The sequence below is a fragment of the Lynx rufus genome, unplaced genomic scaffold, assembly GCF_022079265.1.
Source record: "Lynx rufus isolate CCGP_SWC_20201006 ecotype Redwood Valley unplaced genomic scaffold, mLynRuf1.p SCAF_11, whole genome shotgun sequence".
In the NCBI taxonomy this organism is placed as follows: domain Eukaryota; kingdom Metazoa; phylum Chordata; class Mammalia; order Carnivora; family Felidae; genus Lynx; species Lynx rufus.
The window spans coordinates 37,021,994-37,036,133 of NW_025814825.1; the positions used below are offsets into that span (position 1 = coordinate 37,021,994).

The 14,140-nt window shown below is 35.9% G+C and overlaps 1 protein-coding gene across 1 annotated transcript in view; it reads right to left on the minus strand.

Annotated features, from left to right (window-relative positions):
- Positions 1-754: 754 nt before the first annotated feature.
- The window catches only part of TM9SF3 (transmembrane 9 superfamily member 3), a 66,206-nt gene continuing 52,820 nt past the window's right edge, over positions 755-14,140 (minus strand). Inside the window, exons 10-15 of the mRNA XM_047073222.1 lie at positions 13,815-13,954; positions 11,170-11,238; positions 8,031-8,177; positions 7,435-7,518; positions 7,030-7,106; positions 755-2,094 (exon numbers count right to left, since the gene is read on the minus strand). Coding sequence (XP_046929178.1) covers positions 2,027-2,094; positions 7,030-7,106; positions 7,435-7,518; positions 8,031-8,177; positions 11,170-11,238; positions 13,815-13,954 — 585 coding nt within the window. The 3' untranslated portion in view covers positions 755-2,026. The remainder of the gene's footprint in view (positions 2,095-7,029; positions 7,107-7,434; positions 7,519-8,030; positions 8,178-11,169; positions 11,239-13,814; positions 13,955-14,140) is intronic.

The following is a 14,140-nucleotide window of genomic DNA, read 5'->3' on the forward strand; positions in this document are numbered from 1 at the left end:
CAGTTTCTTTTCTTATAAGATCTTCAAGGCAGGTGACAAGGAAGAGAAAATGGAAGAACTGGTAGATTGTATTTAATATAACATTTTGGCTTGAAGAAGGATTTACCTACAGCCTCTGATCAAATTCCTGTTTGTTCAGGTCAGCCATATGTAAACGTAAGAAATCAAACTTTTCACTCTTTATAGTCCTTACATACCACATTATAGGATGCAGAGTCAATTTATAGAAATATTTTGTAATGAAAACATCTTATGTAACTATAAATGGCATGAGTTTCACATTAAAGTTTAAATACAGCGGTTTTGAGTCTTTCTAAAAATACCAATATACAGTATTGTTTTAGGTGGTCATTTGCATAGCAAACTATTAAACTAGAAACTCAATGGTTCTAGGAAAACTTCACATTATGGATAGTTCCAGAAAGATGTATTCAAAATTAAAATCAATTCTCTTAGAAAACTGTAACCTTTATTTGCTCATCCAATAGTAAGCTAACCACTTCTACCCCATACTCACTTTACACAGTACATCAACCTGAACAGATTTTTGTGCCACAATTTAATTCAAAGGGCTTATGATTTACTTTATGACTATACTGGATGATCTAGATGTAAGCAAGTTTGGGGATTTTAAACTGTGGGTCTCCTGTATTAGAAAAGCATAGTTTACAGTGTATTAAAAAATTGCATTCAGTAATATTGCCTTTTGAAAAGATATCTTCAAATTGCAAACACATCTATTTTCACAAAACAATTTGGTCAGGAAAGTTTATTTTAACATTCTAAAGCAGTAATGCTTTAGATGTTACTTAAGTGCCCCAGACAGGATTAACAAAATTAAATGTTTCTAAATTACAAATTTAGCTCCTGTAGGAGTCTCAGAAAAGAAACAGAAGAAAACAATCCCCCCTCCCAAAGGAAGTATGACACACACATTTTGAAGGAACCCCAATGTTTCATGCAGTGGTAGGCAAGATGTAAAAAGCCACCCAAATTCACACATTTCTACACCAATCATCATCAGAAAAAAGTACTCCGTAGTCAATCTGTACATCCAAATGCATTTGAGAATCTACACCTACGATACATTATTTAATGTTATATACATTTATTACCCACCCCCCTTGTTTTTAATAATTTCTTATGTAAAACCTTCATTCAAACCCAAAAAAGATGTAAGACTAACCTGGGGGAAGGAAAAAGATAATCACTTTAGACATTCAGTTAAAATGTAGTTTATCTAAATCTCAAAATGTTTAATAAAAACAAATATCTTCTCCATTTAACACTTTGCTTTCTAACTGTACAGTAAATTGCATTGTAGAGAGTACACCTCTATCTTCAGACTGTATCTTCTTTGGATGGAATTAAGAATGAACTGAAGTTTTAAGATAAATAAATGGGAAGTTGGTCCAACTAAGATGACAGCAGATATATTACATGCAGGATTTAATATTTAATTTTCTCTTTTAAAAAAAATGATGCAGTTGAATTGAGGGGAAAAAAAACAGGTCAAAAAAGAACCCAGATTCAATATATAAAAATGTCCCACAACAGGTTGACGATGACAGTAAAAATAAGAGAAAAGAGTAATCTTTCTGGAACATCATTTTTCAATAATGTAGAAACACTAAGTGCCAGGAAGATTCTATTCATGTAATTTTAGCATCCAAGTTTCCCTCTATTTATTTTATTGGAACAAATGCTTTAAATAAACTATTTGTCCTCTTCACTGAAGAGAGCTGGTCTATTTCATCTTTAATAAGCTAGTTTTTGGGAAGATTAGCCATGTACTGTAGTAATGCCTACTGCATAAAATCCAAGCATTTGCTGTGAACAGTTGGAGAAAGCAGTCAGTAAGAACCTAGGATCAATGGAAACAGATGTTACGTTAAGCCATCCACGAAAGAGAGACCCACAAAGTACCCAGTGTGAAAGCCCAAATCTCTTCTTGCGCTTTTTTTGCTGTGCAAGTCCCACCCCATGAAAGAGAGATTGATCCGAAGTTCCAGGTTTTCTTGGGTCTCTAGTCAATTTTCACATTAGTATAGATTTTTCGGACAAAGGCACTTGTTCCCATGTAACCAATTGCTCCTGCAAAGATAAAAGAAGATGTTTTGAAGTAAATACATACAGAGCGGTAACCACCACTTATAAATACTAAATGCTCTCTGCTCTGGAAAGTTAGTTTTTCAAGATTACATCTTTATGTTAGTATTCACTCTGAATTTATTAAAGTTGTATCATTTGTTTTGCAAATCACCTGATACTGTTATACACCAAGTTAGACCTCATGTGATATTTTTAGAATTATCAGTTATTACATGTCTAATTAATAGCTATGAGTTAAAATACATCACTTATAAAGCAAGAATAATTTGATAAGGACAAAAATTTGTTAAATGTTTTAAAAAAGCATGTCTTTTTAAAATTTGAGCATATATTATCCTAGGTCATTTAAACCATTTTAACATGTTCCCCAAATCATATGACACCTAACGGAAGTTAAGAAGTGATGGGATTTTCTGAGGAAAGGACTAAGAACCATGGTTCAATGGTCCGAGATTCATATCAGAATAAAAGGAGGATAAAGTGGGAATATGAGTAAGACAAGATAGGTGGTACATGGAGATTCACTATATATAGTGAATTCATTTATATATATGTGTATATATATATATGTGTGTGTGTATATGTGTATATATATATGTGTTTATATACATATATATAATTGTCCCTCTTTTTGTATACATTTGAAAATTTCCCATAACTGAATACTAACCGTATTATTTTTTAAATTAATTCTTTTTAATGTTTATTTATTTTTGAGACAGAGGGAGAACACAAGCAGGGAAGGGCAGAAAGAGAGGGAGACAGAGGATCCAAAGCGGGCTCTGCACTGACAGCAGAGAGCCTGATGTGGAGCTCGAACTCACAAACTATGAGATCATGACCTGAGACGAAGTCAGATGCTTAACCAACTGAGCCACCCAGGCATCCATCCCATTACATTAAAAGCATTCTTAAAACCCACCAAGTAACAAAGCAAACCTATTTCCAACTAATTTTGCAATTAATACACATTTATTTTATAATATGAATTACAGTACACTTGAAAATAGTGATAATTCATTTTGAAATAGTTATAAAAGTCCTTACAAAGGGAAAATATCTTTTGCAAATATAAACCTGAATTCTTAAAACGTTAAAAATCTGTAAAGTTTTAACTAGAAATCACAAATTTAACTGGCATAATAGAACACTAGTCCAATAACCAAATCTAATATTCCAGACTTATAAAACATTGTTCCCCTCTGAGCAGAGATGTGCTTAAAAGCAAACTAGTATCAACCTAGAGAATCATTTTTCCTAATCTTATGAGTAGCTCAAGAATAAACTTATAAAAATATGACTTTATAAAAAGGAAGATACTAAATATGCACTCTAGAAAAGAAAATGTCTTGAGAAGAGATACACTTTTAAACTTAATTTCCTTAAAACTAAAAATGCTATGCTCAAAATGTGAAAACTATAACAATCTAATTATTTCTACTTCAAGTCATTTTTCTCCTGTTAAAAAAAAACAAATATTTTTCTTTCGATTACTGACTGCAAAAAAGCATTTTAGCAATATAACTTGATAAACATATAATTTTTGTGTTATGATGACATTTTAACCAGCTGATCTGAACAGCTTCCCCTGCCCCCCAAAAAACAGATTAGCACTGAAGGCACACAAACCCATTAAAGAATAAATGCTGGGACACTGCCAGAACAGCAGGGAACTATAAATGTGCCCAGATTTTCAGCAAAAGATGAAATTTCAACAGGAAAAGCACTAAAAAAACTAGCTAAATTCATTTTCTTTGTAAATGTCAAGATATTATCTCTCTAGGTCTTCCTAAGATCACATATAGGGGAAAGAAAAAAAAAAACCTTAACCCTCTGTATAATCCCATGATTCTACACATTACTGAATGAAAATAGTGATAATTTATTTTGTAGAATTTGGGGGATAAAGTGGGAAGATGAGTAAGATAAGACTGGCCATGAGTTGATAATTACTGATGTTGGGTGGTATGTGGGGATTCCCTATATATATATAAATAATTGTCCCTTTTTTGTATATACTTGAAAATTTCCCGTAACTACATACTGAATGTATTCTTTTTTTTAATTAATTTTTTTAATGTTTATTTATTTTTGAGAGAGAGGGAGAGCACAATGCTGAATTGTGCATACTGGTGATAATCAAGAAAGATCTCAGATTAAATAAAGAGGGATTTGAGGAACAACATTCTGAAAGAAGGCAGGCTAATAATACTAAAGGAAACTTCTGATTGCCTAGAGATACACAAGGATGTTCCCATGTGATACATAGCTAGTTTTAACCTTCAGTTCCTTTCAGTTCAGTCATCTTTCCCTCAAAGTTGGTTAACTAATTAAGTATCACAAGGAAAGGTTATCACAGCAGCTTTAGTATGTGACCATAATATAAACAACTGTCTCTCCTTCTGGCTTGTGGAGTTAGTTTTACTGCTTTACAGTCAATGTCATATGTGTTTGTGTGTGTGCGCGCGTGTGTCCATGATCACGTACATGATTATATAAAAATGGGACAGATTTTAGTTGACATAAAACATTTGTTTTTGTTCAAGGTGTATAATGTAGTGGTTTGATATGTGTGTATGTTGTAAAAAATAACCTCCACAATAAATTTTAAAAAATTTTTTTAATGTTTATTTATTATTTGAGAGAGAGAGACAAAGTGTGAGCAGAGGAGGGGCAGAGAGAGAGGGAGACAGAGAATCCAAAGCAGGCTCCAGGCTCTGAGCTGTTAGCACAGAGCCCAGTGCAGGACTTGGAACCCACAAATCATGAGATCGTGACCTGAGCCAAAGTCGGATGCTTAACCGACTGAGCCACCCAGGCGCCCCACCTCCACAATAAATTTGATTAACATCCATCACCTCACATAATTATGATTTTTTTCTTGTGATGAGAGTTTTTTTTTTTTTTTAAATTTTTTTTTTTCAACGTTTATTTATTTTTGGGACAGAGAGAGACAGAGCATGAACGGGGGAGGGGCAGAGAGAGAGGGAGACACAGAATCGGAAACAGGCTCCAGGCTCTGAGCCATCAGCCCAGAGCCCGACGCGGGGCTCGAACTCCCGGACCACGAGATCGTGACCTGGCTGAAGTCAGACGCTTAACCGACTGCGCCACCCAGGCGCCCCGTGATGAGAGTTTTTAAGATCTAATCTCTTGGCACCTTTCAAAAATACACGACAGGATTGTTAACTTTAGTCACCATACATGCCCAGAACTTACTCATCTTATAACTGAAAGTCTGTACCTTTTGACCACCTCCACCCATTTTGCCTATGTCCCTAATCCCCCTGCCTCTGTTAACCACTCATCTTTGGAATGGATTCTTTTGACGGAGGAAGAAAGCAATCTTGGCACACCAGAGGTCCACAAATGTCATACCAGAACCTAGCTTTTAACAAGATTATCATATCTTCCTTATTCTATTGCTTATTCTATAGCTAAGGGTGGAATTACCAAAAAAAAAAAAAAAAAAAAAAAAAGTCAACGGCAAATAAAAGAGAAAGGAGAAGAGTATGAATTATAAACTATCTGGAAATGTTTCCACAGTGATTAGTCCTTAAGCCTGGCATCATTCCTTATGAGGTAAGTAGGGAATTGGCCTCACTTATCAAGTGAAAACCTGAACCAGAAAAAAAGTAAGTTACTTGCATGCGTTTTCCTTAAGGTACCACTGTTCATGAAATTGTTTGGAGGTAAAAACACAACATGTAGAAGCTTGAACAAACTACAGAAGCAGAGACACAATCCCAGAACAGAAGGAAGCCCAAGGATTTTTAGCTCTTGTCAATATAGTAACCACAGCAGCCACCACTCACTGAGCATCAGTCATCGACCTGTTTATCCACATCTAATCACTGAATCCTCATCACAACCCTTTGAGGTAGGTGTTGCTTTTGTTTTGCAAATGAAAACGCTGAGGAAGAAAGGTTAAATAATTTGTTCAGAGTAACATGGGTATTAAGAAGGGGCACCAGGATTTGCACCTAGGACTGACCCCCAAAAGCCCCAGCTCTTCCCACTCCCTGCCGTGTCTCGAACATAACAGGTTATCTCTTAATACTTGATAGCAGACCTGCATTACACTTGTGCTTTACACATGATACTATTACAGATAACTACTCTGAAAGATATGCCCCTTTCACCAATGAGAACATGAGATTTACAGACCTCCATATGACTTCCCCTGGCCACAAAAAAAGCAGCATGGAAAATTCATCTGGGTCTCTCAGGCTCTCAAGTCCATTCCTTTTCTATTTATCATGTTACTTCCAAAAGTTCTTTATTTTCTAGAGCTGTTTCACACATGCTAGAGACTCTATCATATGGTAATAACTATTACTTCTTCTATTTAATGGAAGATTGTGACAGACCCAAAAAACAGTGGTATTATCCTCATTTTACACAGTTTGGAGAGCTTGCAGAATTGGATCAAGGTACAGAACATACCTGGCACAGCCAGAACTTAAGCCTAGTCTGCAGACTCCCAAGTTGTGTACTTATAACCCAGATACTACCTCCTGGACCCTGTATCTCCATGAATAGTCCTAGAAACTTCCAAACATTCAGTCAACACTTTAATGTGTTTACGTCATAATCTTTTCCAATGAGCCTAAGTTAAAAAAATACCAAACTTCAATGTGAACGAAAACTGTGGTACAGAAAACAGTGCTATACAGAATTATTACGAATAAAATATCAAAAAATAATCAATGATGAATTTTTGAGGAATAGTCAAAAGGGAATCAGTGACAAGTTTTTTAGGAATAGTCAAAAGGGCTGAAATCAGATTCTTGAGTCTACTTTGTTGTTCCTGATCACGCAAAAGAATGTAATTTCTTAATATCCAATTACTGCATTTTTCTGATTCTAAAAATCTCAAAAATTTACTCATGATATTGCAAAAACTTCAGAACTTACCACACATTATCCCCAAGGCTGTGCTAAATACCGCCATATATCCAAAGTAAAACGATGTCTGAAATAAGCCATACATCCTAAAATGAAACAAAAAAAATATATATAGTATATCCACTTTTACTTTCAACACAGGACCTTAAATTCTACTACTTATTTAATTGTTTTTGAGTTGAAGTATAGTTAGTTGACACACAATGTTACATTAGTTGCAGGCGTACACACAGTGATTCAACAAGTTCACGCGTTATCCTGTGTTCACAAGTATGGCTACCATCTGTTACCACACGACACTATTACAATACCATTGACTATACTCCCTATACCCAACCTTTTGTTCTTACATTCTAGTATTTAAACGACAGCTTTAGTTTCCTAGACACAAAATGAGAAAATGTCTCCACTTACTTTGTTTTGAAAAAATAGTAGTAAAAGGAATACATGTAAACATAGATTGCAGTTGATGCAGCAGAGAGAAAACTTGTCCATTGCCTGAAAAAAAAGGTGACTTTTTTGAATGAATGGCACTGAAACAGATTGTAAAGCAAAGAATTTTATAAGAACATTCTCTAAAATTCTGTATGTTTAAAAACAAATGCATATAGATGGCATTTAAATATACCATCAAGGAGAAAGCCTAAGAAATGGGAGAGACTCTGAATTCTGTCAGATTCCCTATTATAAATGACCTTAAATAAACCACTTCCTTTTCAGAACTGTCTTCTTTTGTTTAAAATAGAGCAATGCTTCCTCATAATGTTCTTTCCACATCAAGTACTTTGTGAAAATAAGTAAAAGAGTGACCATTATGAGCACAAAAACTTTTTTTGGCTAATACTACTTTTCCTCTAAAATCTTCATCATTTTTACATGAAAATTTCTTATACTATCTTAGGTAGCAAAATTTCTATACAGATCTTTTACTCTACCTGATACACGTCAGACGGCATCTTATTTAAAAATATTATCGGCCCCTGAGGTTCTTCCCAGATAGAAGTACTTACCACCTGTAATCCTCTGCATTTAGTAGAAAGTATGTGCACACGATGGTCACACAGACGGTCACAATGCACAGGATGACCAGCACCAGCATCATGAAGCCATAGACATAATAGATCTTATATGCCCAGAAAGATGTGAAGATGAAATACCTACATAAAATGCAATAAAGACATAGTTTTGTCTTTATTTTTGAAGCTCACCCCTTTGCTAAGCCTCACATCTCAGTTCTCACTGTCATCTAACTTACATCTCAATTATTTTTTTTTAAATGTTTATTTACTTTGAGAGAGAGAGAGAGAGAGAGAGAGAGAGAGAGAACACACAAGTGGGGGAGGGGCCGAGAGAAAGAGGAAGAGAGAGAATCCCAGTCTCTGCACTGTCAGTGCAGAGCCCAACGTGGACTTGATCTCACAAACTGTGAGATCATTGCCTGAGCTGGAATCAAGAGTTGGACGCTTAACCGACTGAGCCACGCAGGTGCCCCTCCGTTATTTCCTTTCAAGTAACTTCCAACAGTTTGTCTTACCCTTTTTCATCTGTTCAATCCTCCAAATATCTCTCAAAAATATTTTTTTGGATAATCTTCCAAGAACAGATTTTTTAGTAGGGCATCCATCTCTAAGCAAACTGAATACATTAGAAGCTTAAAGGAGTAAAATATGGCAAAGAAAAATGAACACAGCTAAAAATTCCTATCTGTCGAATAAAGGCAATTCTCTCATTCTTTCATTTTTTTTCTAGATGCAACACTATTCTAATAGTGTAATTTATATTTTATAAACACCCTACTAAATTTTTTAAAGTAGGTTTGATAGAGTAATAATGTATAAAATTAGGAAAATAAAAATAATCAGGAAAAAGAAAGCTCAATGAAGCTTCCTGCTATTTTTGGAGGACAGCAAGAGAAAGGGCATTAACATTTTACATGAAGAAAAAGACCCTTCACTCTAATTCCATTCCCCAAGTCATCGTTAGAAAAGGAGGCTTTAGCCTCTTTTCTTTTTCTTATTCTCTCTGTTTAGCTCACTTATTTGTCACTCATGCTTCCAATAGATATTTGAAGGCCCTACCACAAGAAGCAGCGAGAACAGAACTATGAAGATGACAGTCTCTACCCTCAAGGACACTACTGTAAAGTGGGGAACACCAGTAAGGAGGCAGTCCTGATGCACCACGTGCTTTACCAATGCAACCTAAGAGGGGCATCTTGCCAGTTCCGTTAGGTGGGACTCTGGGGAGGAGTAATGAGAATAATAAATGAGGCATATGGGGGTAAGGGGAGCCAGAAGAATGTTGCAGAAATAGGAAGAGCAAAGGCAAAGCTTACAAACGAGGGAATTCACTGTATTTAGAAAAGCTCAAAGTAACTGAGTATAGAACTTCAAATGAAGGGGTGAGAGCTAAGAGATGAGGCTGGAGAAGCGAATGAGGCTGTATTACAAAGGTCCTTACTGGCTATGTTATAGCATTTGGGGGACCTTACCTCAGTGAAAATGTAAAGTCTTTAGCAAAGAAGTGACGTGATCAGACTGACACCTTAAGAAGATCACTGTGGCTGCCAAGAGGAGAACGCATGAGGGTCGTCAAAACAGAGAACTTAAGGATACAGCAGAGAGGCTGTCTAATGGAACAAAGCAGGAAGAGAGGTGATCCAGAAGGTACTGGGAACAGGGGTAGGAGGCAAAAATAGAGGTCAAGTCGGGGTGAGGACACAAAGCAGTGTATCAGCTAGAAGTATAGAAGAGGTTCCTGAACTGGCTTTATTAAACCACAAGCTAGAGTGATGTGCACTCCAGTTCCTCTAAGGTACTGACTAATGCCCACAGCACACTCACAGCTGGCAGGTGACCAGCACAGGTGACCCAAATCTATGTCAACTGTACTTGTTACTATAATTAGATAACTTAATTGAATGTTACATACACCAATAAATATGACAGCAAAAAGGATGCATGATTTCAATGAACATTATGTGAATGTTTTGGAGAAATTCAGTAAGGTGAGTCACTTAAAAAACAACAACATGAAATTAGGTGTGGGCGAGATAGCTACTAAAGTCTGGGAGAGAAATGTACAAATCTAGAGAGATTTTGCACTTAGAATGGTTGAGACAGGTCTTTATGTTCTTGTCCCCACTTTTAAAAGGCTGGAAACACAGAAGATGCATTATGAATGTCAAAGGGAAAATGACGAAACATCGACTAGATATAAATCAAAGACTCTGGTTCTGTATTTTTAAAAAATGAGTGAAAGATGTACCTTCAGTTGTTTTAAGTTAAAATAAAATGTTATGTATGGATCTTTTTTTAATAAGCCTTACATGAGCCAACTTTTAATTAACCAATTATCCGATCCAATCCTGTCTGTTAAGGAGGTGTCCACTGTACAGGAGACAATCAGTAGTGGCACATTTGGAAAAGTATAAGGGAATTCTGTGCAGTCACAGTGACTGGCATTTCGTGGGCAAGAGCCTGAGGTGTATGACTGCAGTCCCTGAGAAAGTCCCACACAAAGAACTATCCTGCCTAAATAAAAATGCCAGAGCATTCCCAACAAGCAACACCAGAACACAAGCTGAGAAAAGACTTCTATTTTGCAGTGGTGACCTCGGATGCAGGTACGAAGCACAGTAACTGTGCACATGGTGGCAAACCTTCGACCCCTAAACACTTACACATTTTCCAGCACTCCTGCAGGCCTCTGTGGAAGAAGACTGGGAATAACTACATACCTGAAGACATCAAGATCTACTAGACTGACTGGCAGGTAATGTTTTACTAGTTCCCTGGACCCTCAAAAATACTTCAAAAATATAATAAAACCCAGCAATTCCTTATATCATGCATGTGATCAAAGGCTAGTCCAGTACTCTTTGGCATGCATCCTGTGATTTCTAAGATCTCTTGTTAGGTAAGAAGGGTCTAGAACACAACACAAAAACGTATAAACTTCACCTGAATATTTGAAATCACAGGAGGAAATACTTTCAGATACATAATGTTAGATCCCTTTCTGGGAGCCATGAAATTAACAGACTAACTCTATTAGATGCCTTCCTGATGATTCTACACCTACCCTAACTCCTACATTCTCTTATTAAAATTACATCCTTCAAAACATAAATGCATTGCCACAACTTACATTTCAATAAAGATTGAGCCAAAAGGTAAAATTCCTCCCAGGCAAACAATAACTGCAGGCTCCATGAACCTGGAAAATATCAACATTAGCAATAAACTTCTAGTGTGATTTTCACATTACATTATATAAATCCAGATAACAGAAAGCAGAAACTTGGCACTTAAAAATAATCTAAGGAATAGAAATAAACCAGTAAAAAGAAAAAACAAAATTTCAAAGAGGCACGACATAGAGGTAGGACTTCAAATTAGCCATAGGTTATAGTCAAAATTCTTTCTGGTAATAAAGGTCAAGATACGAATTCGGGGAATACAAATTCTTGCTACCAACAGAACTCAGGAAAAACTCTCTTAAGTGTTTGCTCCTATTCTGTCTGCATCTCTCAATAACTTCTAAAAATTTCACAGGCATTTATTTATAGAAAGCCATAGGGAAAGAAAAGTCTTGAGACCCTTCTGTGAAATAATGTTTCCCAAATTGTAGCCTTGCCATCTCTTTGCTCATGCATTCCTTGGGTTGGCGATTCCCTTCCTTGTGAATTATACAATTATGGTATTGTGAGTCTTGAGTTATAATGGAGCCAAGAATGGATAAAAAATTAAATCCAAACCTCATTCATTCACTCAACAAACACATACTGATGCAACTGGTAATTCTTCACCTGGAATGCCTTCCCTCGTCACACTTCTTCTCCCGCATGCACTAGCTCGAGTGTTCTCCCCATAAAGCCCTTCCCCAGTCTCCCAGAAAGAGGTGGGTTTTTTCCCCGTACTTGTACTGCCTCGTGAACATAACTCTGGCAGCACTTACCTCACACTATGTGGAACTGCAATCATATACATATCATACCTCACTAGATTAGTGCTATGCTAACTCTGGCAGGCAGAAGCTATTCATCTAGGTATTCCCAGCATCCGGCACAGTATCTGGCATATAAAAAATACTAAACTACTATCTCTGGGATAAACAAACTAAAAAGATGAGAAGAAATCAGTATGTGAAAGCTGGAAAAAAAAAAACCTTAAAAAACATTTAATCTAGTCTTCTTTCCTCCTTTTATAGGAATCCAAGACCCACAGAGGTTAAAAAACGATCTTCCCAAGATAACAAGTCACTGAGAGCCAGATCTAGTATTCAGATTTAGTGCCCATGTAACTTTATAAAGAAAATAAAGATACACACGAGCCTTCCTCCACCTGTGACCCAGGGTGTGCAAGGTCACGTGTTGTTCCTTCCTCTCCTTCACCAGTCCTAGTGACCTAGAGTCTAACCTTGATTTGAAAAAGAAAATGGACTTTAAAAAACAAAGCACGAAAGTTCTCATAATCACGATCTAAGGAAAAAAAAGAACATGGACAATCCTAACACTCTAACAGGTCACCCTCCCTTATAGGTGCTGTTTTATTCGGCCTCCATTTCAATGTCTATATACCTCCAAGTCTACAAAAGATTGTATATGTAAGTCTCTGACTATAAATTATGTCTATAATGAGGCAAACTACCTAGGAACAGAGGCTTTTCAATGTGTGAACAGACAGAATCTACTGTGCAGTTCTTTCTTATGCGATGGAGAATGTGACAGGTGTCCATACAGCAAGACTGCTCTACTTTTGTCTGCTAGTAACAATCAGGAAATGAAGAATGCAGAATAGCATAAATCAGCACTGAAACATCCAATTTGCTAATTTCAAAAGGCAAAATATTTAGTTTTTTTCCAATGTGAATTACAAAAATTAGAAATATAACATACTAATGACATCCCATTTTATGTCCAAAATTTGAAAAAAAAAAAAATACAAATTATCTCAAGTTAAAAATCCATTAAGAATCGTAATTTCAAAGTTGACTGGTCAAATAAACTGTAAACTATGTTTACATTACTGCAGTTAAAGAATCCCTTCAGTTGTTTAACAAATACTCATCATCCTTTGTCAAGATTAATCTTGAATTCTGGGAGTTCTTAAGAACCCATTTTAGTCATAAAACAGAATGTATTTGAGAGATTCTATACTATCCCAGAAGTGAAGATAAAGAACATTAAGTCAGTAAATTATAACTGGTCTTAATCCTAATTCATCTTTCAACTGGTACAATGTATGTGGCTACAAATGTGTGTATTATTTAGAATAACAAAATATCTGGAAAGGAAAATGAAATTGTAAGCCAAGGGTTGGCAAACTTCTTCTGTGAAGTTTCAGACAGTAAATATTTCAGGTTTTGCAGGTGACAGGGTCTCACTCTCTGATGCTGCAGTGTAAAAGCAGTCCTAGATCTGCGAATGAACAGGCATAGGTATGTTCCAACAAAACTGTACTTATAAAAATAGGCAGCAGGTCAATTCTGGCCTGTATACTACAGTAAATAAAACTGTTACAGCTCTAGTTCCTACCCACCTCTAAGCACCAGTGTACTTATCAGAGCATTTAAATTTATCTGTAAATGGCACCGATATTCAGAAAGTGAAATAAGGATATAATTGATTACTACTGTGAACAATAAAGGTTGAAGGAAAAAGTTAAAAAGACAAATTCTTAAGACAGTCATTCTTATAAATGCATGCCAATTCAAAAGTTATATATATAGAATAGCCTTAAGAATTTCTATATTGTGAGAGACAATGATATAAGATTTAGCATTCTCTTTACCATTTTTTCTCCGGTATGGGACGAGGCACAGCATTGACACGACAAGGAAAGTTGGGCTGACCTGACAGATTTCGGCCAAGTATTGTACCAACAAGATTTAGAGGAAGAATAACGAAAAAACAGATGCAACAAACAGCCACCTGTAAATTAAATTAAAATGTGTGTGATTACTCAGAAGAACATTTATAAAAATAAAGGGGACACCTAAAAATTTAAACACAATTTGACCACAAAATAAAACGTTCAAGTTCAATACAGGTTAAAATTGCTTAAGATATATACAAACGAAAAGAGGTGAAGAATGTGCATTGAAACAGTAGAACTGA